Source organism: Simochromis diagramma, unplaced genomic scaffold, assembly GCF_900408965.1.
Source record: "Simochromis diagramma unplaced genomic scaffold, fSimDia1.1 OVJJ01000565.1, whole genome shotgun sequence".
In the NCBI taxonomy this organism is placed as follows: Eukaryota; Metazoa; Chordata; class Actinopteri; order Cichliformes; family Cichlidae; genus Simochromis; species Simochromis diagramma.
In genome coordinates, this window is record NW_024387304.1 from 3,810,548 (window position 1) to 3,835,700 (window position 25,153).

The 25,153-nt window shown below is 40.6% G+C and overlaps 2 protein-coding genes across 5 annotated transcripts in view; one reads left to right on the forward strand and one right to left on the reverse strand.

Moving 5' to 3' along the window:
- LOC120716659 (glycine receptor subunit beta-like) overlaps positions 1-25,153 on the reverse strand; it is a 52,158-nt gene that overhangs the window by 20,810 nt on the left and 6,195 nt on the right. For all 4 annotated transcript variants that reach the window (XR_005692014.1, XM_040004231.1, XM_040004230.1 and 1 more), the window contains exons 3-5: positions 24,589-24,671; positions 6,364-6,501; positions 5,242-5,394 (exon numbers count right to left, since the gene is read on the reverse strand). Coding sequence is in view for 3 of the 4 variants with exons in the window: in XM_040004231.1 (XP_039860165.1) it covers positions 5,242-5,394; positions 6,364-6,501; positions 24,589-24,671 (374 nt within the window). In the remaining variant the exon portion in view is untranslated. The remainder of the gene's footprint in view (positions 1-5,241; positions 5,395-6,363; positions 6,502-24,588; positions 24,672-25,153) is intronic.
- On the forward strand, positions 18-1,701 carry LOC120716658. Its single transcript, XM_040004229.1, has 2 exons — positions 18-1,459; positions 1,520-1,701. The coding sequence occupies exon 1, from the start codon at positions 134-136 to the stop codon at positions 1,418-1,420; it is 1,287 nt and encodes a 428-aa protein (XP_039860163.1). The 5' UTR covers positions 18-133; the 3' UTR covers positions 1,421-1,459; positions 1,520-1,701.

Below are 25,153 nucleotides of genomic sequence, written 5' to 3' on the forward strand. Positions count from 1 at the left end.
ATATGGAATTAATGAAATCCTGAAGCCCCTAGTAAAGGACCTGAAAATATTAGAGACGAGTGGGATTGCTGTTCCATTTGCTAAATTTCCTGTATTTGGTACTCTGGCACAAATTACAGGTGATAACTTGGGGATGCATAGCATTCTTGGGTTTTTGGAATCGTTTAGAGCTAATTATTTTTGTAGATTTTGCTTAATTGATCAGTCTTCAGCTCAATTAGTTTTCTCAGAGGACGACCCATGTTTAACTCTTAGATCACCAATTCTGAATAATCAACATTATAATAATTTGGTAGATGATCCAACATTAACATCTTCATTTGGCATAAAAAGAAAGAGCATACTTAATTCATTAAAATATTTCAATATTGCGGAAAATTATGCCGTTGACATCATGCATGATATTTTGGAAGGGGTTGGTCAATATGAAGTCAAGTTGCTATTTCAATATTTAATCGAATACTTCATCTCTAAAGATAGCTTGTTAAATAGGATATATGCTTTTAATTACGGCTATATGGAAAAGAAAAATAAACCAACGAATATTAACCTGGATCGTGCAGGGCATGGAATAGGTTTAAATGCATCACAAACACTTTGTTTGATCACAAACATACCTTTGATATTTGGTGACCTGGTACCAGAGGATGATTTGCACTGGCATTTGTTGCTTTTGTTGTTGCACATTCTAAACATAGTTTTCTCATACTCTATCACTGAAGGAATGACTGTGTATTTAAAGCACCTGATTATTGAACACCATAGACTCTTTAAGGAACTATACCCATCAAACAACTTAATTCCAAAACATCATTTCATGGTCCACTATCCAAGGTGCATTCGAAAGATTGGTCCTCTCATTCATATCTGGACCATGAGATTTGAAGCCAAACACAAATTTTTCAAAGACTGTGTTAAGAACTTTAAGAATTTGACTGTATCACTTGCAAGGAAACATCAGTTTGCATTAGCTTATCATTGGGAATGTATGAGTTTAAAAGCAGTTGAGTCTGGTCCAGTTAAAATGCGTTCACTTGAAACACAAGAATACTCAGAAATTATATCTCCATATCTTCATGTTGATTTACAGAACACTGTCAAACTCACAAACTGGGTAAAGTGTAGTGGAGTTGAATATCGTGTTGGGCTTTTTGTTTGCACAGGCACTTATGAAAACATGCCGGTTTTCAGCAAGATAACTTCGATCATTTTGCATGATGGTAAAGCTGTTTTTGTTATGGTTGAGCATGAAACGTGTTTCCATGATCATTTTCATGCTTATCAGGTAAATGAAACCATTCCTAAGAAGATACTGGTCCTAGAAAGGGAGAAGTTAAGACATTTCAAAAGTTTTGATGGCCAAATGTCATATGGGTGTGATTCACAATTGTATGTCGTGTCAGACAGTTGCATTATTTAATTTGTTGGCTTAATGGAGACCTTATAGAGTCTTTTTCATGTTAACACTGCATTACAATAAGTGCTTATTCTGTAGTCATTTTTTTTTTCTTTAATTCAGTTTTTTTTCCCAATGTTAGGCCTATCTGACCACACAATGTCTCAACTGTTTGGCTGCCATAATTGTTGCTGTTTTAATGTCGAATGTTACACTATTATAGTGCTGTTACACAGAATGTATGTTAGTCCATTGAATTTTGAATATGATACTTTTGATAAATAAAATTCATACATTCATAATAATCAGTATGGTGTTTTTGTAGTAATTGTCACCTAAAACCTTTTTTCATTTGATGAGTAACACTATAAAAGAGTTAATATCAAAATGAACTCTAGTTATGAGTTACATTTTACTCTTCATGGTAGTAGAAATTTTACTCCATGAGAGTTTAGTTTTAACTCCTATAAAGAGTTGAAAAATCAACTCCCAGAAAAGAGTTACTCTAACTCTGCACTAGAGTTTATTCGATGGTCACGCATGTACACTCAAATGTAGTTAATCTGAACTCCCAGAGAGTTTATTCCAAAGACCAGAATTTGCTGTGCATATACAGTGGGGCAAAAAAGTATTTAGTCAGCCACCGATTGTGCAAGTTCCCCCACTTAAAATGATGACAGAGGTCAGTAATTTGCACCAGAGGTACACTTCAACTGTGAGAGACAGAATGTGAAAAAAAAAATCCATGAATTCACATGGTAGGATTTGTAAAGAATTTATTCGTAAATTAGGGTGGAAAATAAGTATTTGGTCAATAACAAAAATACAACTCAATACTTTATAACATGACCTTTGTTGGCAATAACAGAGGTCAAACGTTTACTATAGGTCTTTACCAGGTTTGCACACACAGTAGCTGGTATTTTGGCCCATTCCTCCATGCAGATCTTCTCGAGAGCAGTGATGTTTTGGGGCTGTCGCCGAGCAACACGGACTTTCAACTCCCGCCACAGATTTTCTATGGGGTTGAGGTCTGGAGACTGGCTAGGCCACTCCAGGACTTCCAAATGCTTCTTACGGAGCCACTCCTTTGTTGCCCGGGCGGTGTGTTTTGGATCATTGTCATGTTGGAAGACCCAGCCTCGTTTCATCTTCAAAGTTCTCACTGATGGAAGGAGGTTTTGGCTCAAAATCTCACGATACATGGCCCCATTCATTCTGTCCTTAACACGGATCAGTCGTCCTGTCCCCTTGGCAGAAAAACAGCCCCATAGCATGATGTTTCCACCCCCATGCTTCACAGTAGGTATGGTGTTCTTGGGATGCAACTCAGTATTCTTCTTCCTCCAAACACGATGAGTTGAGTTTATACCAAAAAGTGCTACTTTGGTTTCATCTGACCACATGGCATTCTCCCAATCCTCTGCTGTATCATCCATGTGCTCTCTGGCAAACTTCAGACGGGCCTGGACATGCACTGGCTTCAGCAGCGGAACACGTCTGGCACTGCGGGATTTGATTCCCTGCCGTTGTAGTGTGTTACTGATGGTGACCTTTGTTACTTTGGTCCCAGCTCTCTGCAGGTCATTCACCAGGTCCCCCCGTGTGGTTCTGGGATCTTTGCTCACCGTTCTCATGATCATTTTGACCCCACGGGATGAGATCTTGCGTGGAGCCCCAGATCGAGGGAGATTATCAGTGGTCTTGTATGTCTTCCATTTTCTGATGATTGCTCCCACAGTTGATTTTTTCACACCAAGCTGCTTGCCTATTGTAGATTCACTCTTCCCAGTCTGATGCAGGTCTACAATACTTTTCCTGGTGTCCTTCGAAAGCTCTTTGGTCTTGGCCATGGCGGAGTTTGGAGTCTGACTGTTTGAGGCTGTGGACAGGTGTCTTTTATACAGATGATGAGTTCAAACAGGTGCCATTCATACAGGTAACGAGTGGGGGACAGAAAAGCTTCTTACAGAAGACGTTACAGGTCTGTGAGAGCCAGAGATTTTCCTTGTTTGAGGTGACTAAATACTTATTTTCCACCCTAATTTACGAATAAATTCTTTACAAATCCTACCATGTGGATTCATGGATTTTTTTTTCACATTCTGTCTCTCGCAGTTGAAGTGTACCTCTGGTGCAAATTACTGACTTCTGTCATCATTTTAAGTGGGGGAACTTGCACAATCGGTGGCTGACTAAATACTTTTTTGCCCCACTGTAACATCGTATTTGCTAGAACTCAGTTACATCTGAATGCCTTCTTTAAGAGTTCTGTAAATTGAACATTATGATCCTTTATCAAGCACAGTATTAAATGTATGGCTGCATCAGTATGTCAATCTGAGCAGAGGGAAACAGTAGTATTAAAATATGTTTTAGTGAGGTAAAGTTTTAAGAAGTAAATGATCAGTCTACAGTTACAGCTAGAACTTTTTTTTCTCATCATTCAATATTCAATCTGTCTTTGTGGGAACAGAGCAACGAGGAATCTTGACTGAAATTAGGTACTGATTCATAATGAAAATCTCATGCATGCATATAATAATGCTCTCAATAGGACTTGAAAACAAATTTAACATCAGGAAGAGGATGTTTCTCAGAAAATGGCCTGGTTAAAGCCCCTCTGAGACATGCATCTTGTTATTAAATTTGTTGATGTCATGTCTTATTAATCCAATTACAATTCTGTAAAGGCCAGCATAGTCAGATTTGCTTTATATTTGCCCGAATTACATGCTATATATGCTGAAATAACCACATGTTCATAGCAATTGATTACTGAACTAGGTTTGATAAGTATTGCTTTACAGTAGCTTTGTGAAGGTGAAATGTAAGAAACAAAATATATGGCTCTACACAGATAAATGACAAATTTATCAGTTTGTCTTCCAGTAACAGTCGTAGCCACAACAAATAAGAATATCCTCATGTACACACAAAGATGCCATACCATTTCTCTATTCTAAAATCTGGATGGCAAGCTTTATGGAACTTAATGGGGTCCATTTTATATAAAGTAACATGAGATCAGGCATTGCTGGGGAGACTGGATTCAATCAGAACCGATAAAGCTGGGGAGACAGGTGAGACAAGTTTAGAAATGATCCTTGTGCATTAAGGTTAGACATAGACATTTAATCTACATCTGCTTTTTCTTTCTTTTCAGTACATGGTACAGCTTTCTCCCATGCTCCTTGTTTCTCATGAAAACACAGCAAAAGGTTGACCCTTGGAGCTACTCTCACTGGAAAGACATGAGACCTCTACACTTTATATTTTAGTCAACTGAATCAACTTTAGATTTAATCAACAATAATCTTATGACTTTTGGTTAACTAAAACTATACTAAAAGTAAAAGAATTTAGGTGACAATATTAAACGAAAATCATCTGTCAAAATTAACAAACTCTTGACAAATGCTTTTCATAAACTTAGTGTTTTCATGAATTCAGCTGCTGTTTTCAAGAAACCTATTTCAAAGCTGAGATTTTAAAGGGAAGCACAGTAATAGAACGTAATTCATTGTCCCATTAATTGCACCAGTATGTATTGACAATGAACCAGCATGGTCAATGCAAGACCTAAGTGGAAATTAACAATTATTAAGTGATTTGTATGTTTTTTTTCCTTTGAGGTGTCCAACTGTCTTGAATAAAGAAGCAGCTGTGTTACCTGCAAACACAAATAATCAATGCCTGTATTGAAATTTAAGCATGAGGAGTCTTAGGCCAAACACTTCTCTGTATAGGGTACCCAGCACTGAAATGCAAACATTTGGTTACAGTTTACTTAAATGTAAAGTGATTCAAACAAAGAATGCAAAATGTGTTTTTGTGGTACTCACCTAGTGGCACCCTTGCAGCTGAGGCATCAGGGTTGATCCAGAATGACAACCAGGACAAAACAACAATCAACAGTGTTGGAGCGTAAACTCCCATCAAGTAAAAACCGACCTGCCGTCGCAACGTAAATATAACCTCGACACAGGTGTAGTATCCTGGAAACAGAGAATGATTAAATACTCAAACACACAGATCTTAAATACATAAGATAAGCTGTTCATATTCAATATTTTCTGCATTACTTTGAGACAGACTACCTTATTTTCATTGTAGTTAATAATGGCAAATTATCTTTTTAGACAATCCCGACAATCAGACAACTCCTATGAGTAATCACTTGGTGACAACGCGAACAAAAAAACTCGCCTTTAACAGGAAGAAACTATTTGCCATTTTCTGTCACTGGTTGGGGGTAGGGGAGAGTAGAAGTGACAAAAGACACACTAGAAGAGAGCGATAGAGTTTAATCACTGCTAATGAATAAAAATAATAATGGTCGATAAATGCACAGAACACGAAAATGAGGTGAGCGAAGAAAAAACAATCAATGAATCATGGGAAGCCCCAAGCAGCCTAAGGCTATTGCTGCGTAACTATGGGAGGATTCAGGCTCACCTGATCCAGAGTTGTAAAAAAGGAAAATTTTAAGCCTAATGTTGAAAGTAGAGAGGGAAGCTGGTTCTGCAGAAGAGGGGCCTGATAACTGAAGGCTCTTCCTCCCATTCTGCTTTGAGAAACTCGGGTAATTCTGCAGTCTGAGAGAAGTGGCCTACTGTGACAATATATTACTATTATTTATTTAAGATAAGATTGGACTTGATTATTTAAGACCTTATTTAAGAAGGATTTTAAATTCTGTATTTAACAGGTAGCCTGAGAGTAAGCGATGGAATTAGGAGAAAATATCATCTCTCTTTCTAGTCCCTGTCAGTACTCTTGCTGCAGCATTCTAAACAAACTGAAGGCTTTACAAGAAGCTCTTAGAGTGACCTGATAATAACGGGTTACTATAGCCTAGCCTAGAAGTAATACATGCACAGACTAGTTTTTGCCTGCATAGTATAATAAAATTTCAATTTACAGAAATTGGACATAGTCTTTTAATTCAATTACAGATTACTAACCTGTTCCTTGGTAGTACTTTGTGCAGTTTCCATATTTTATATCCTCTTGCTTGATGTCAAACTGTGGGAGAGCAATCTCATCCATTTGAACTGGGTCAGACTGCCACATGAACACAAGATCACTGGTGGTGTAGCCAACTAAAACATAAAAATTAGAATCATAAATTTTACAGCATCAGCATAATAGACATAAAAAGTACACAATGTAATACATAATATGAATAGTTTACATTTTGACTTCAATTTATTTTTTAATTTCTTTGTTTCAACTAATTTTGCCTTCTCCCACTGCAGTATACCATTAGATGAGTATGTTAAAATGGGGATAGCAGCCGCAAAATCTGCTGGAAGTAATTTAAAATCAAGATTCCAGAAGCTACTGGAAGAAGAACAGAGCTCTTTATATTACAGCACATGTGGTAGTTTTCATGAAATATAACATACAAAGTACTGAGCACTTGTTGGCCCCTTTGACTTCACTCTATGCTCCTAAACCATCTTGATTGGGCTTTGGTTTCTCTTCAGCACTGTAGCCAGGCTGACAAAAAATCAGAGCACTGTTGAGCCAACCATCCCTTTAACAGCTAGTAATGACTTCATGAACTTCTTCACAAATAAAATTTTAACCATTAGAGAAAAAAAAATGACTTATAATCATCTCACAGATGTAACATTATCTACAGTACCATTGATATTCATTTAGATTCTTTTTCTCCGATTGATCTTTCTGAGTTAACTTCAGTAATTCATTTCTCCAATCCATCTAATGTCTTTTAGACCCCATTCCTATAAGACTGCTCAGAGAACTCCTGCCATGAATTTAGGCTTCGATCTTAAATATAATCAATCTATCTCTAATATTCGGCTGTGTACTACAGGCTTTCAAGCTGGCAGTAATTAAACTTAAAAAGCCATCTCTAGAGCCAGCAGTCTTAGCTAATTATAGGCCAATCTCCAACCTTCCTTTCATATCAAAAATCCTTGAAAGAGTAGTTGTCAAACAGCTAACTGATCATCTGCAGAGGAATGGCTTATTTTGAAGAGTTTCAGTCAGGTTTCAGAGCTCATCACAGCACAGAAACAGCTTTAGTGAAGGTTACAAATGATCTTCTTATGGCCTCTGACAGTGGACTCATCTCTGTGCTTGTACTGCTAGACCTCAGTGCAGCGTTCGATGCTGTCAACCAAAACATCCTATTAGAGCGATTAGAACATGCTGTAGGTATTACAGGTACCACACTGCAGTGGTTTGTATCATATCTATCTGATAGACGTCATAGGTTTTCACTGCTATGCAGATAACACACAGCTTTATCTATCCATGATACAGGGACTAGAAAGAGAGAGCAGATTTCTCCAGTATTGGCTTCCCTTCATTGGCTTCCTGTTAAATCCAGAATTGAATTCAAAATCCTGCTCCTCACATACAAGGTCTTAAATAATCAGGCCCCATCTTATCTTAATGACCTTGTAGTACCATATCACCCTATTAGAGCACTTCGCTCTCGCTCTGCAGGCCTACTTGTTGTTCCTAGAGTATTTAAAAGTAGAATGGGAGGGAGAGCCTTCAGTTTTCAGGCCCCTCTTCTGTGGAACCAGCTTCCAGTTTGGATTCAGGAGACAGACACTATCTCTACTTTTAAGATTAGGCTTCAAACTTTCCTTTTTGCTAAAGCATATAGTTAGAGCTGGACCAGGTGACCCTGAATCCTCCCTTAGTTATGCTGCAATAGACGTAGGCTGCCGGGGATTCCCATGATGCATTGAGTTTTTCATTTCCAGTCACCTTTCTCACTCACTATGTGTTAACAGACCTCTCTGCACTCAATCACACTTGTTATTAATCTCTGTCTCTCTTCCACAGCATGTATTTATCCTGTTTTCCTTCTCTCACCCCAACCGGTTGCAGCAGATGGCCGCCCCTCCCTGAGCCTGGTTCTGCCGGAGGTTTCTTCCTGTTAAAAGGGAGTTTTTCCTTCCCAAAGTGCTTGCTCATATGATTGTTGGGTTTTCCTCTGTATGTATTATTGTAGGGTCTACCTTACAATATAAAGCGCCTTGAGGCGACTGTTGCTGTGATTTGGCACTATATAAATAAAATTGAATTGAATTGAAAAAGATATGACCTAAGTATTTCGCTAAGTATTTCCAATACTTGGTCAGCTAAATAAAAAGATGGAAAATTTAGCAAAACGACTATCAGTTGTTATTATATACTTTTGAAAAATGCATCAAAAATGTTTCAAACTGCACTAATACCAAGAACCAACACAGTTGCCCTGAATGGGAAAAAAAATGCGTTTCTTGTTTACGTGTTTATTTTCCTGTTGTCTTTTACTCATTCTTAGGCTACGTTCACACTGCAGGCAAAAGCACATCGAACACGACTTTTTTGACCGCATGCGACCCATATCCGATCATGGTATGACAGTTTGAACAGCACAAATCCGATATTTTTAAATCCGACCTGGGTCACTTTCGTATGTGGTACTGAATCCGATACAAATCTGATGTTTTAGAAAGCGACTGCTGTTTGTGTCACAGCTGCCGAGGCGAGCCGTGTGGTGTTGGAGGGAAAGAGGACCCAAAATGCAGGCAGTAGATTGATGATGCTAGTGACGTTTATTTCCAAGTGACGGAGTGACAGAACAGGCAGTGAGGCATGACAATTAACTGAAGAAACCTAGACTGGAAAAACTAAATAACAAACCAGAGATCATACAAAACGGGGTGAGGGGCAGAGAGACGCAAACAAGGAACAGAACACCATGAAACACAGACGAGCTGACAACGAGCACAGACCGACACCCACTATCTATGCACACACACAAGGTAATCAGGTAATCACACACAGGAGGGAAGAACAGCTGATCCTAATACACAAAGACGACTGGAGGATACAAGCTGAACACAATGACAACACACACAGACCTTCAAAATAAAACAGGAAATCCAGAACACAAACAGGGAACAAGGGGAGGACACAGAATACCAAAATCAGAATAACTAGAAGAGAGGAACATAATCATATAAAACCCAAAACGCTGGGTCAACGACCCAGCACCATGGCAGTTTCATGTCGCCTTTAAATCAGTCTTTTACATCACTGACACAAGACAGACACCAATTACCAGCGCCGGAGAAGCGCCCGATAAGACATCGTGAACGCTTCCTGGCCATCCAGTGTAGATGTCTGTGAAACTGTTGGGAAGACAATGTTGGAGATATAATAATAATAATAATGGATTAGATTTATATAGCGCTTTTCAAGGCACCCAAAGCGCTTTACAATGCCACTATTCATTCACTCTCACATTCACACACTGGTGGAGGCAAGCTACAGTTGTAGCCACAGCTGCCCTGGGGCGGACTGACAGAAGCGAGGCTGCCATATCGCGCCATCGGCCCCTCTGGCCAACACCAGTAAGCAAGTAGGGTAAAGTGTCTTGCCCAAGGACACAACGACCAGGACAGAGAGCCCAGGGATCGAACCGGCGACCTTCCAGTTACAGATGCGATTCCCAACCCCCTGAGCCACGGTCGCTCAGGGGGTTGGTATGTGAACATTTTATTTGTACTGTATAATCTGCAGATTCTGACAGAAATCTGCAGCTATCCTTTGAAGCACCGCTCCTCTCTTAAACAGCAACAAGGATCATTATTAGGCCATATGTAAATAAGAAAATAACTTTATAACTTAAAGCAAAATTGGGAAACGTAAAGTCCGAAACAAGTCTTTATATTAAGGCCATCAGTCAAACAATACTGTTTGCTCTGGGTCTAAACAGAGTGCATTGTGTGTGACGTCTTCTTTTGCGCATGCGGGCCGCTTTGAGGGTTCACACTAGTGCGTTTGCTGTCACATTTTATTTGTAGTGTGAACAAGCAGACAAAAAAATTGGATTTGATCAAAAAAATCAGAATTGAGCAGTAAGACCTGGAATGTGAACGTAGCCTTAGCTGCACAGCTGTGACTTGTGACTGAACCTTTTTTATCTGACTCTGGGTCAACAAGACTGAAGATGTTTTGCTGCTCAACAGAGCTCTTGTGTGGTTGATTTAAGAATGCTGGTCCAGTCAGCCAAGTGGTATTAGTGAACTGAGAGGCTTGGACACTTGATGTCCTGCATGTGGTCTTCTGCTGGAAATGCTCTCAGAATATTCATGCTGTTTGATACGATATTTTTAAGGCTTAAATAAGACTCTGAAAGAGAGGTTTGTGTTCCCTTAATCAGGCAAATGGCTTCCTCTTTAGTTGGTTCATTTGGAAACCAGACCCTCATTCCACATTCTCACATTCTCCAAAGTGTTTGGAGTCTGGCCCCTGTTGCATTGTTGTTGTTGTGTATGTGTGGCTGGCAGCCGGGACACTGCAGCCGAGAAGTGTTGTAACAGCAACTGTGAAATAATAAAAAGTAAATGCTGAAAAGCATGCAAACATTGCTGGGTCTGTCAGGGTTATGTTCCATCTATAGCTGGACTCATCACATTTTAATGCAGCTTTACAGGTGCGGGCAAGATGTCCAGATGATGAGCAGCATCTGAAACAATTTTGTTGCTCTTTTAAGCAGGCTTTCTAATCTTCAGTTGTTTCCAATCTAAAGCCACAGCATTTCCTCAGTGGGTGAGGCTTGTAGTGGATGGGACAATATTTATCTGGTTCATCGTTAGCTGTTACCTTCTGATCTGCATCTGACTAGACATTAGTCTTTTGCATCGACACTGGTTTCCTGAATTTTACAGGCTTTAAGAAAAGCCTCTCTAGCTTGGGAAAATAGTTGCTTTGATGTACAAAGCTGGGATCATTCCTTGTCAAGACAAGGAATGATCCCGGGATGATAAGATATATGATACTCTTCCTTATACTTTGATCCTTGAGAAATCCATTTGTCCTGCAAGTTGCATGGCGGCTTCTGCACAATGGGGCTAACACTGCAAGCAAGTCCAACTCTTAACTGGTGGTAAGGTTTAAATCCTTTATTGTGGTAAGGAAAGATGACGTTCATGATCTGTAGGTTTCTGGACAGTCATCAAATTGTGATAATTGTGACCGACCAGTTCTCTATGTGCCAAAGTTTTTGCCATGTCCATCACACCTGCACTGGATGCATACTCTTTGTCAGGGGACTAGCTGCATATTGGTTTTCATTTGTTCATGGTGCATTCAAAGCACTTAACATTCACATGAGCACTTTCTTCCTCACTGATCTTCTTCTATGATTAAAGTGCTTACGCATATTCATACTCTGATGGATGCATCAGAGAGCAGCTTTGGTTAATATCTTGCAATATTTGGCATGCAGACTTGGGGGAGCCAGGGATCGATCCACCAAACTTTTGATTCCAAACCTTCCAGTAGATGACCTGCTCTGCCTCCTGAGCTACAGCAGCCTGCGGCCTTTAATGTGTCTACCTTGGCAATGCAGCTGCTGCCTACTTTTCAAAATGCAGGGCATCTAAATTAGCCTCCAATCTTGCTTTGGAAACCTTGATGGCATTTTCCCTTTCTACAAATGTTTCACAAGCTCTTGCAGCTTCTGCCAATGCTCTTGCTCATGCCGCTTCAACACCCCCAGATGATTTTGATGAGCATTTAGAACCAGAATGTTTAGAGCTGATGCCTTATCTTTAATGCTCAGTGATTTCTTCAGTGAAGGGCTTCTCCAGCATGTCTTGTCCATGTTTACTGTTCACTTCAAAAAACTGCGATGTACAGGGTGGGCCATTTATATGGATACACCGTAATAACATGGGAATGGTTGGTGATATTAAAGTCCTGTTTGTGGCACATTAGTATATGTGAGGAGGCAAACTCCTCAAGATGGGTGGTGACCATGGTGGCCATTTAGAAGTCGGCCATCTTGGATACAACTTTTGTTTTTTCAATAGGAAGAGGGCCATGTGACACATCAAAGTTATTGGTAATGTCACAAGAAAAACAGTGGTGTGCTTGGTTTCAACGTAACTTTATTCTTTCATGAGTTATTTACAAGTTTCTCTTTGTTCACAGCCATTGACATGTCAAAGAGGTTAACGCGTGAGGAGCGGATCTAAATTGTGTTGATATCTGGTGAACGCAGTAACCGGGTCATTGCAGCAGATTTCAATGCAAGACACCCTACGAGACCACCCATCTCCCATGCTACAGTTAGCAAACTGCTTGCTAAGTTTCGTGAAACTGGTTCAGTGTTGGATTTGTCAAAATGTGGACGCAAGAAAAATGTCACTAATGAAGAAACATCAGTGGCTGTCCCAGCTTCATTCAGCAAGAGCCCACAGCGTAACACTCGCCGCATGTCACTGGAGAGTGGCATTAGTCGAACATCCCTTCGGCGGATATTAGCTACTCACAAATGGCACCTTTACAAACTCCAGCTACTGCAGCATCTCAACGAGGATGACCCAGATCGGCGCACAGAATTTGCAGAATGGGCAAAACAAAAATTGGAACAGGACCCTCAGTTCACGCAGAAGATTTTGTTCAGTGATGAGACAAACTTTTATGTAAATGGTGAAGTTAACAAACAAAACCACCGCTATTGGTCTGATACTAACCCACATTGGATGGATCCTCCAAGACTGTTGGAAATACAACAAAAGTGATGGTTTGGTGTGGTATATGGGGTACAACGATAGTGGGTCCATTCTTCATCAATGGAAAGCTCAAGGCCACTGGATATTTGAAATTGCTACATGATGATGTGTTTCCCTGTTTATGCACTGAAGTTGGCACGTTCCCTGAGTTTTTCCAGCAAGATGGTGCACCACCACATTATGGGTGCCAGGTCCGAGTATTCCTAGATGAATGGTTTCCTGGAAAGTGGATTGGTCATCGTGGGCCAGTTGAAAAGCCCCCAAGGTCTCCCGATCTGACCCCCTTAGACTTTTATCTTTGGGGTCATCTGAAGGCAATTGTCTATGGTGTGAAGATACGAGATGTGCAGCACCTGAAACTACGGATATTGGGTGCCTGTGCTGGCATTTCTCCTGCAGTGTTGCTATCAGTGTGTGAAGAGTGGGAGAAGAGGGTTGCATTGACAATCCAACACAATGGGCAGCACATTGAACACATTTTATAAGTGGTAAGAAACTTGTAAATAACTCATGAAAGAATAAAGTTACGTTGAAACCAAGCACACCATTGTTTTTCTTGTGCCATTACCAATAAGTTTGATGTGTCACATGGCCCTCTTCCTATTGAAAAAACAAAAGTTGTATCCAAGATGGCCGACTTCTAAATGGCCACCATGGTCACCACCCATCTTGAGGAGTTTGCCCCCTCACATATACTAATGTGCCACAAACAGGACTTTAATATCACCAACCATTCCCATGTTATTACGGTGTATCCATATAAATGGCCCACCCTGTAGTTTATTCAGCTCCATATCCATCTTTTCACTGTACTGCTCTCCTTGTGTCTGCATGTGTGCGTAGGTCCACAATTCAGTAGCAAGCCAAACTCCATGCAAAAGAATACAGGAGTCAGGATGTAGCATCCCAGCTCCCGATGCTTTATTTTACATTGCACCGCCACATACCATTAAATCAGAGTGAAACTAAAACATAAAAACAAAAGAATACTATAGTAAAGGGATTAATATAATGATATAGTACAACGCCATATGCATATGTTTGACAGTGCTTTAGCTATTTAGTAGGGGTGCAACGATACACAAAATTCACGGTTTGGTTCGATACTTTGATGTCACGGTTCGATATTTTTTCGATACAAAAAAAAATGTTCATGCCTTTTTAATTTGTCATTTATTAAATTTTCACGGCACATTCCGCACCACATCTCTGTGCGTTCATCATTTGTTTGAAGCCAGCTCACCTCCTGCAACTACTTTTCCGAGAATACGCGCTTCTTTTGTGGTTCGGACTCCTGACATTTCTTTGGAGGTGGAGGAACATCACAGTAATTGCTTAAAGGAGCTTCTTCGACATCTTTAAGAGTTCTAAACAAATGTCTGTCCTCCTCCTGAAAATCTTATGTACGCAAACACGCGTTGCAACTTCTTATCTTGTGCGCGTTTTTTATTTTGACAGCGAATGCGCACCTGCGGACCACTTAAGTGCACCCCTTGTTATTTAGCTCGTCATATTGCAGCCACAGAAATTCTTTTGTCCACGAAACCATAAAGCTGCACTTTCTTTTTGCCTTAGTCTGATTTGTCATAACTTTTCCGTTTTGTGGTAAGCTTTTCTTTGGCTGTCACTTCTTCACCCTGACCTGTCTTATTTGGCTCAGCAGAACTGAAATATATATCCTGCTGCTTTTACACATGCACTCACATAACGCTCAGCGATTCTCTTACGCGATCAACCTCTCACATGTTTAAGCTTGCTGCGGGAGATTTCACTTGTCATGTTTGCATAGTAAGCTAACGATTGATAAGACGATGTCAGAGGAATTGGTGAGCAAATTATCGTCACTCACCAATCAGTGCTGTCGCTCTCTATACACAGTTCACGTGATTGCAAAGTGAAAGCAAAAAACAAGCGCACATTCAAGCGTGATTTCAATATGTCACATATTGACAGTGGCTCACAGATGCCAATGACATAATTACCCAGCTACATTTCCGAAAGAATGCAAAAGCATTGACATATATTTTTCCTTCCTACGATAGGCCGACGGGCAGGGCAGAGATAGATTTTGGTAGCCCGACTGGAAAAATCAAAAAAATTTTGTGAGCCCTGTATCTGATTGAGGAATCACTCATCTTTGGAAAAGAGAGTTTATTACAGAGAAATGGCTCTTTCCAAAATAAAAGCTATACTATACGCTTCTTCTGGGCTATATTCTCAGCAGCATATTAAACATATCAGGTCCCCATAAGGAGAATCATGTGCTAACGGCTGTCTAAATGACTCAAGTTTGTAGCATGCGTGCTTGTTGTTTTTGTCTGCTTCCACTTGTCTTTGTACTAGGATGATGTCGGAGTAAATGTGCAGTCATATTCGTTGTGTTCCCACTAGTGCTGTCAGCGTAAATCTTGTTGAAATGACGTTAACGCCACAACACGGCAAATCTCCATTAACGAGCTACCGCCGATCGCCCCGTGCGTGGGGCTGGACGGCCAACACGTTAACGAGCTAACTGCGCTAACACACTAGTTCCCACCCATGTAATTGAGCATTGCGTGGCACATCCAACATACTGTTTTACTTTAGTCCATGACGCGCTTACCTTCAGGGTCATACGTCACATGAAAACCAAAATAGTTCCAAATGCCAGATCTGAATGAGGGTGGGGGAGGTTCAATTTGCCATGTTGCAAGGAGAGCTTAACTTCTGTCTCGCTAGCTTGCCCTGCGCTCAGTGAATCTGCGTTCGACTACTCCGCCTAGGCTGCACTGTCGAGCGCAGATCCACTGAGCGCTCAACACAGACAGCATCGTCAGAAGGAAAGTTGATAAAATAAATTAAAAATTTTGTAATGTTCGATACATATGCGTACCGAACCGAAAGCACTGTATCGAACGGTTCAATATCGATACGAGTATCGTTGCACCCCTACTATTTAGCGTTAGCTGGTTAACAAAGAATGTTCAAGATTTATAACCATGTTCAAAGTTCCCCAATCACAGCCTTTGCATCAGAAATTTTGTTCTCTCATTAATTATTTCATTTAATTGTAGTTTTAATTTTAAAATATTGCAAACTTTCCAGGTCTTCTTCACATTCCTACAGAGTGCTGAAGTTTTGAAATGTATCATTAATTCTTATTTTTAATACCTTTTAAGTTGTCAAAGAGTAAATTGGCAGAGAGTTAGTAATTAAAATGCAATTTAGTAGCACGCTGTGTTCAACGCTGCTGATATATTTTTCGTCTCATCTCTACAGCATAGCTCTACTCACTTACCTTCCACTCCTCACCCCAATAAGTGAACAAAGCTGACCAAGTCCTTCAGAAGCAGCTATACCCATGGCTGCATCGGAGCTCTACACTGTAAAAACTGTGATTTGGGTTAATTAGTATCTAATAGGAAAGTAATAGTAACTATTAATCAGTAAAAACATGTATGTGTTGTTTTAATTAAATCTAAGCAAAATTAAACATTTTTGACCCCAACAGTAAGGAATATACTTTTTTCTCGCATGTTCATCACTCTTACTCTCGTCTGGATTATTTTCTGGTCAGCAGCTCACTGCTGAGTGACATTTCAGACACTGAGATTCATCCTATAGCTGTCAGCGATCATGCTCCTGTATCTTTAACACTAATCCACAAGAATAATACTACGCCAAGTAAAAACTGGAGATTTAATACATCATTGCTTAAAGATGAAGACTTTATTAAATATTTTAAAAAGGAATGGACTTCATATTTAGACTTTAATGACACTCCCGGAATATCTGCTTCTGTTCTATGGGAAGCAGGGAAAGCTGTGATGAGAGGTAAAATAATTTCTTTCTCATCACACAAAAAGAAAGAAGAAAACAAAAATATTCAGGAACTAGAAAAAACCATCAAATCACTAGAAGAAGCCTACGCGTGCGACCAAGATCAGGAAACATTGAACAAAATACGCAAGACAAAACTAGAATTAAATGAAACTATTAATAAAAAAACACAATTCCTTATACAAAGACTTCGCTTGCAGAATTTTGAACACAGTAACAAATCAGGTCGATTTCTATCTAACCAGTTAAAAATAAATAAAGAAAAAACAACTATATGTGCTGCTAAAGATTTATCGGGGAACACAATATATGACCCTGGAAGAATAAACAACATTTTTAGGGATTTCTATGAAACTTTATACTCACCACAAATAAACCCATCTAAAAATGAAATTGATCTGTTTCTTGACAACGTAACTCTTCCAAAATTACTAGACAGTCAAGCAATGGAACTGGATTCGCCACTGACGCCAAGTGAACTCCAGGAAGCCCTGATAAGTATGCCCAATAATAAGGCTCCAGGTCCAGACGGCTTCCCTGCAGAATTCTACAAAGAATTCTGGACAATTCTGGCACCAATATTCCACGGAATGTTGCAGGAAATCGAGGAAAATGGCAGACTACCAACAAATATGAATTCTGCCAACATTAGTCTCCTGCTAAAACCAGGCAAAGACCCTTTATTTCCCTCAAGCTATCGTCCAATTTCTCTTTTAAATGTAGACCTTAAAATAATCTGCAAAGCTCTCTCAAAGAGATTAGAGAAAATAACCCCCCTCTTAATTCATCCTGACCAAACTGGTTTATTCAATTAACTGGCCAAAATCTACAGTTCTCCCCATTAACTGCTCCTTCCATAATTCTTCCTCTGCCCCACTGCAATCCGGAAATATTAAATATTTAGGTATTAATGTTTCTCCTAAGCTTTCAGACTTAACTAAATTAAACCACATCCCACTTCTAAAGAAAGTAGAAGGCGATCTGACTAGATGGAAATCTTTACCCATATCACTCATGGGAAGGGTCGCCACTATAAAAATGATGATCTTGCCAAAAATAAATTACTTATTTTTGATGATCCCTAACAAACCATCACAAGATTGGTTCAGATCTCTGGATTCATATATTTCCAAATTCCTTTGGAAAGATAAACCCCCGCGTATCAGCTTAAAAACGCTACAAAGAACCAAGGATAGAGGAGGATTAGATCTGCCTAATTTTCACCAATACTTCTTAGCCAACAGGCTTCAGTTCATCTCAGAATGGTCAAAACATACCTTCTTAGATGAGCCCTGGCTAGATGTTGAACAGGCACAAGGATCTAGAGATTTCAGACCTACCATTTATTAGCTCAAACATCAAAAGACATGAATGCTTTAAAAGTATCAACATCAGCTTTTCTCTGACAGCATGGTGGGAGTTTCTAAAAATAACGGAGTCTTCATTAATCCCATGCAAACGTACACCTATCTGGAATAACCCTGACATATTACAAAACAATAATATGATTAATTTCCCAGAATGGAGTTGTAAAGGAATTAAATACTTAGAACATATATTAGAGGGAACAGAATTTATTCCATTTGACAGACTAGTTGCACAATATGGGATCAACAAGAAAAGATTTTTAGAATATCAACAAATTAAATCCATAGTAAAAAAGAAATTTAACCTCAGTCAAGTTGAATTACAAACACCACCAAGTGCGGCACATTTCCTTACTCTTAAATCCCCCAAATTATTATCTAAAATATACAGAACACTTTCTAAATTAGATGAATCAATATCCCTTCCTATTGCAAAGTGGGAAGCAGATTTATCAGTCAGCTTAGACCAAAACTTCTGGTCTCAGGTATGCTTAAAAACCTTTAAATTGATTAAAAATCCCAGTCTGCAATTAATACAATACAAAATACTACATAGAGTGCACTATACAGGTCATCGGATGTTCAAGATGGGCTTTACATCTTCCAACAACTGCTCACACTGTCAAGGCAATACACCAGACAATTACATTCACACTCTTTGGTTCTGTCCACCAGTGCAGAAGTTTTGGCGCGAGATATGTGAAGACTTATCAAAGTGTCTGAAATGTAACATTCCAACTTCCCCCTTAGTGTGTTTGTTGGGCAGCTTAGATAATGTCACTTCAGAAAAGAATATAGCCCATATGGTTTTCACTGCCTTATGCATAGCCAAGAAAACTGTCCTCATGAACTGGAAAAATAAAAACAATCTTAATTCTAACCAATATAGAAATTATCTATTAGATTACATTAGTCTTGATACAGCCTCTGCCACCACATCAGATCAATTGCTCTGGGCTCCTTTGATCAGCTCCATCACCTAGTGGGGGTGGGGGGTCATAGTTTGGTCCCGCCTTCACTGTTGTGATTGGTGTGGGGGTAGGGACAAGCTTAGGGCGTCGGGGGGTTCCCCGGAGGCATCTTCCTTGGGGGGCTCAACCCGGGGTAGTGGTCATGTCCGGTTGGGGGCTCTTTTGGCTCTCGGGTGACTGTTTCCTCGTAGCTGCGTGCAGCGGGGCTAGGGGAGGGTCTGTGCTGACGGACGTGGGTTACTGACCTGGTAGCCTGGCTGCCCCTGGGTGGGTCCGGGATGGGCGTGGGGTTCTGGGGGCGCTCAGTCTCTGGGCTGGGGCCCTGGCCGGGCCTCGGGGGCTTGGGTCCTGGTTGGTGTGTTGCCAGGGTTGTGGGCGGGTGGGTGCATGGGGACCCACCCCTGGCGCAGGGTGCCGCCGGTGCGTCGAGCCACCTGGGGGGCTCTTCAACTGGTGGAGGAGATTGTCACACCTTGCAGGAGCTTTCCTCTCCTCAGGAACTCTCTGCAGGTGGGGGAGATACAGGAGAGGTGGAGGACGATCTCAGCCTGGGCGTCTATTGTCTCATGTAGTCTGGAAGATGAGTGGATGGTGGGGTGGGTGCAGTTTTCTCTGTGGTGGGGTTGGGTGGACTGTCCCGGGCTCTGTGGGGCCAGGGGGCGCTGCTGCACTGGGCCCCGGTCTGGATGGGCCTGGGCCCCCTTTCCCTGGCGGGTCGCGGAGTATGGGAGTGCCTACTGGGGTCAGCGGGGGAGCTGGCCCCAGGGAGGGGTCACCTGCCCCTCCCTTCCTTCCCTCCCCATCTCCAGCTGCCTCCCTCTTCCCGCTCCACCACAACCACCCACACATGCAGGGCCTTGGAGTAGGGGTATGTCACCAGGGTGCAGAGGAGGCTACCCCCCCTCTGTCCCCTTCTGGCTGCCTCTGCCTCAATTTTATCCCACAACTTAGACATTCACATTACTCACACTCTCATTACACATACATATAGGATCTTGGGGGTGGGCACGATACACGGAGTCCAAATTACCATCAGGGTGTACACCTCACCCCTGGCGTCGTTGCCCACCTCTCAATTTTAAATACACGTAGACATTGAGGGCTAGCAGGAGGGACTATGCGCTTACCTGCTGCTCTCTGGCAGGTAGCTCCATGCCCTCCTGGGTTTTAATTGCGCCTTAGAACACACATGCATCAACACTACAATGAGTGGGTGGAGGGAGGTTTGGAGTCTTCTCTCACCCCCATTCTCTGCGACCTGCTGGAGCGGGGGGGCTAGGAGGAGTTGGCCGTCCGACTGCGGTCTGGGGTGTGGGGCCTCCCTGCTGCTACGGAGTCGGGGCGGTCTGGCTCTCCCCACCGCAGGGAAAAGGGTAACACCACCTGGGTCTGGGTGCAGTTCCCCCCTCCAGGGGCAAGGGTACCTAGACCCGGTTCGTAGAGTACGCTTGGGGAGTGTGATCGTGTGTACAGCGTCTCTTTATGTCTGTCTCCACGTTGGTTGAGTGTGGAGTAAGTGCATATGAGAGCATGAGGGTGGGAATGGATGTTTGTGTCTGTGTGTGCCTGTATGTCTGTGTCTATATGTCAGGTTGGGTATCAGACGCCACCTCTCTGGGGACATCTCAGGCCCTCCAAGGTTTGGAGGCCTATCTCCACCCACCACCACTTCCCCTGCCAGTGGCGGACTCCCTCAGGTATCGGTGCATTGGTGGTTCTTTGTGTCTGGGGGTGGGCGTCCGGGTACACACCGGCTCACTCCTTGGCGGCCGCTTATCGGGGCCTGGAGCCTGGGGCTCGCTCGGGCCACTTCGGAGGTGGGGTGCCCCCGGCCTCTCGGCCTGGGGCTCGGTCACTCAGGCACAGCTGGCTGCCGGCGGAGCTCACGGGCACGTCACTGCAACCCCCCCTGGCTTCTGCTCCGCGGCTGCGGAGTGAGCCCTCATCTGGGACTCTCCTCAGCTCTTACTGGGACAGTGGCGCGGCTGCCCCTCTGTTGGTCTTCCTTGGTCTCTTGTGTTCTAGGGGCCTCTGGATGTCTGGAGTTTTGATCTCCTCCATACCTGCTTCATACCCTGGAGGACGGGGCTGTGGCCCCCCCCCCACACTCCCTAGCAGATCGTTACATGGAGAAACCTTTGGAATGCAAGCATGCTGATCCACACAGGTATGCACACAGGTGTACACACGGGTATTCACAGACGCGGATTACAGCTTTCTTGGCTGCTGCCTCAAAGCACATTGTGCGCTGTCTATCTTGCGTGCTGCACAATATCGTTTATTATTTAGTATCTACTGATATCTACTGCTAGCTAGTTTATTGTGATGGTGCTGTTTTTTTATTATGTTGCTCTTTGTTGTTTGCTTTCTCTTCTGTTTTTTTTCTCCATACAGGTGACCCAGGTGTTTGTTTTGTTTTTTTCTTTCTTCCCCCCCTTCTCACCGTCTCTTCTCCCCTTTGGTTTTCTTTCTCTCCCTCTCTTTCTTTCATTCTTTCTCCCTGTCCTATCCCCCAGTCATGTCTGTCCCGTTTGTAGCAACTGAAAATAAAATAAATTCATAATTATAATAAAGGTCAATCAAATGGACCAATGTGGCAAGGCCATGATGATCCACTTGGTAAAATAAATCCGCTTGGCATCTTTCTTGGCCTTAAGACAACAATTCTGATGGCTAAAGATCCAAACGGGACACAAAACAAAAAACAAAAAACAAACAAAAAAAAAAAACATTTTTGAGATGTTCAGTTATTTAAATTTACACAATTTTGTTTGGGGTAAATTAAGCAATAGTTTGTTGAGCAGATTTAACAAAAATGAATGAGTACCATGAAAAATGAAGAAATCTAATAGATTTAACTAGTGAAAGCATTTTCATTTCAATCATTCTACACTTCTGCCCGTAGTCTGTTGTGCCACGTGCAGGACACACACGCTTCAGCAGTGGATGATCTCCATTTTGTCCAAGGTAAGATTATCTTAATTTGTACGAATATACGACATGTTTTAAACAATAACGTATAGCAGTTTTGAGTAAAAGTTCTAAACAGTATGATACGTCAAAATTAGATTAATAATAACCACTGTAATGATAGTATTGTATTTTTACACAAAATGGCATGAAGTGGACTGCTAGCATCAGGTCACTTTCCAAGCCTTCGCGGCTGTGTTACTTCAGAGCTTTGACTAACCATGTTTTACAATATTAAAAAATATATCAATTATGTATTTCGATGGGCTGTAACCTCCCTCATTTACTTTTAAAATTTTATGAAAAAGTTTTGCACTCAGCAGTGAGTGATGTAGTTAAAATCATTTGTGCGGGATTTTGTCAGTCACAGTTTTTCAAAGCTTTTGTCTCCACGCAGTGTTTTTCAGTTGTGGTAATTAAGCTAAAGTGGCTCAGTCCAGGAAAATAACTGGTTTTCATTTTCATGCTGTCGGAGCCCTGTGAATTTAGTGCAGGCACAGCTCACATAGAGGGATAATGCAAGTTTCTAGTTAAACTGTATCAGTGAGACGCACGCTCAGTCACAATGTAATGATCTTCAAGACAAAGGTACATTCAGGAAATAATATAGTAATACGTGTTTAATCTGACATAAGTCTTTCATAATTTCTATGTTTAACACCCAATGGTGTTTGGATACAGAGATGACCTTGTGTAGATTAAAAGGACATATTTTCAAATATGGGAAGATATATACAGTATACAAATACACAAATAGTGTTATTTCATGTCATGATCTGTCACCAAATCGGTACAGAAAATAGAGTCTATTCCCTTTTTAATCTAATAAAGAGTTTCATTGTTTTATATGTGAACCTCACCTTTAAAAATTTTAGTATTAATTCAAATTTGTCTTTAACAATTTGTGTGTGTAAAATTTTTACTTTGGAGAGTGCGATTGTTATTAATGTTGTGTTCTTTTCAGTTGTTGGAAGATCCCTCAACTTAAATTCAGCTGATCAGTATGTAGACTATGCATTTTGAATAGGTTTTGATGGATGATTGTATTGAATTAAACTACTAGTTTTGAAATTGAAGCAGCAGAAAATGACAAAGTTGACCCTACTTAATCTAACTTAACTTTGCCCATTTACATTTTATTCTAGGTTGAACGAGATAGAGCTCCATGTAATCACTGATGACCAAATGGAGAAGTTGGTTCTTCCATCAGGGATCCCACCAACAGTAGAGGAGCTGCAAAGTGTTGTGAAGGATACCTTTGGGATTTCAAACGACTTAAGTCTTCGGTATTTTAAACCAAAATTTCAGGACTACTTCACTATTCGCAGAAGTGACCAGATAAAAGACAAAGACATTGTGAAGGTTGCTGGCATCACCCTGGTCATCCTGCCAGTTTTCGGCAGCCCCTCTGATCAACTGTCAACTGACTATGACTCATCATCCAATCCAGTTGTATCCAATGCAGACTCTGCTGCAACCACATCTTCTCAGGACACCATTATTCTCAAAAGGCAGAAGTTCACAGAACGTTGTGAGCCCTGGCCAAAGCTGTTCCCCATTCCACAGTCTGCACATGAAACTGAAATGTAACTGGAAAGAGCCACTGAGGAGTATAAAAAGAATGGAAATCTTCTGCCCACCTCCAAAGTAAAGACTGACATTCTCGAGAAGTTGGCTGAAACTGTATTTTCAATTATGGCCTATTCTTCCTATTATTTTGGGGCAAGCACTAGTGAAGAATTTCAGTGCATACAATCTAAATTAATCAGAAAAATATTATATTATAAATTTTGTATATGTTTTAAATTCCACAATAAAAACAATTACTGTTTGAATGTTGTCTTTGCGAAATTGATTCATTTTACTCAGAAAAGAAGTTAAATTAATTTGATTTTCTCTTACTATTTAGTCATTAATTATAAAGTTTAATTGGAAAATTAGTGAATCCAATTAGAGTTTTAATTAAAAACAAAAAGTTTTAATTTTTTTGTAATGGATATTTTAGTCATTTTTACTAAACCTTTGCCAGATCGTTAGTAAATTCAAAGTAATTTTTCTCAGAGATTCATTTCAAATGAACTAATTTTTTGTTACAATTGGGCAATTTTAACCTTCAATTTGAGATTTTGTCCCTAAATTCAACACATATTTAAAAGACAATGTCAATAATATCTATTATTGTTTTTATCTAAATTTTACATAAATCACTTGAAATTAAAATCTACTTAAGTAAATTAAGTGTCACTTTGTTGCCATAGGTTTTTTAAGTAACCTCTAGTCACAGTTTTTACAGTGTAGTTCCTCTTATAGTATATTTAGTTTTTTTGTATTCAGACAGACAAACTTCAGATGGTTAATGAACTCGAGGAGTAATGGTGGACAAGCAGAGGAAGACAGCCATAGATGTAGCTATAACAAGTGTCAGCAACATCAGCTGGAAGGAAGGCGAGAAGCTCAAGAAATAACAAGGGCGGAGAGAGCAGCTAGATCAGGCATATACTCACAACTCTCCAGCTGCATCTTGCATAGCTGTGTGTCCATTGGGAAAAGCGTAAGATCCAAGGGACAAGACAGTGTCACCGACAGCCTGCATGTGTAAACAGAAAACACACAACAGGCTCAACAGGACAAAGAAAAAATTGCCCTATTACTGTATAATCCTTTTTTAAAAATAAGTTAATTTACCAGCTTTTTATGTTAACAACACATCCTAAATTCTTTCTTACTGATTCCAGAGATATGTAGAGCGAGATAGCAAAATTAAAATTCTATGAAAAATAATATTTAATATGTTATCTAATAATAACACAAATAAAACATAACATTTTACACAAGTTGTTAGGTGGAAATTTTCTCAAGTATGAAGAAAAATGTCCTCATGTGTTGCTCTGCCCCTCTTTCCCTGCTCTCCACTTCGTGTTCGAACATCCATACTGCCTAAACAAATTTCACAAAAAAACAAAGGTTCTTAGAGTTTTAATTAAAACTTAAAATTAAATTAAAGCTTAATAGCTTATTAATAGCTATTAATATCAATAAACACATACAAAAATTGACTTTTGAACAAAA

Bases quoted from the DNA above. Each gene is read 5' to 3' on its own strand.
- LOC120716658 (XM_040004229.1), top strand. From the start codon at position 134: ATGCATAGCATTCTTGGGTTTTTGGAATCGTTTAGAGCTAATTATTTT.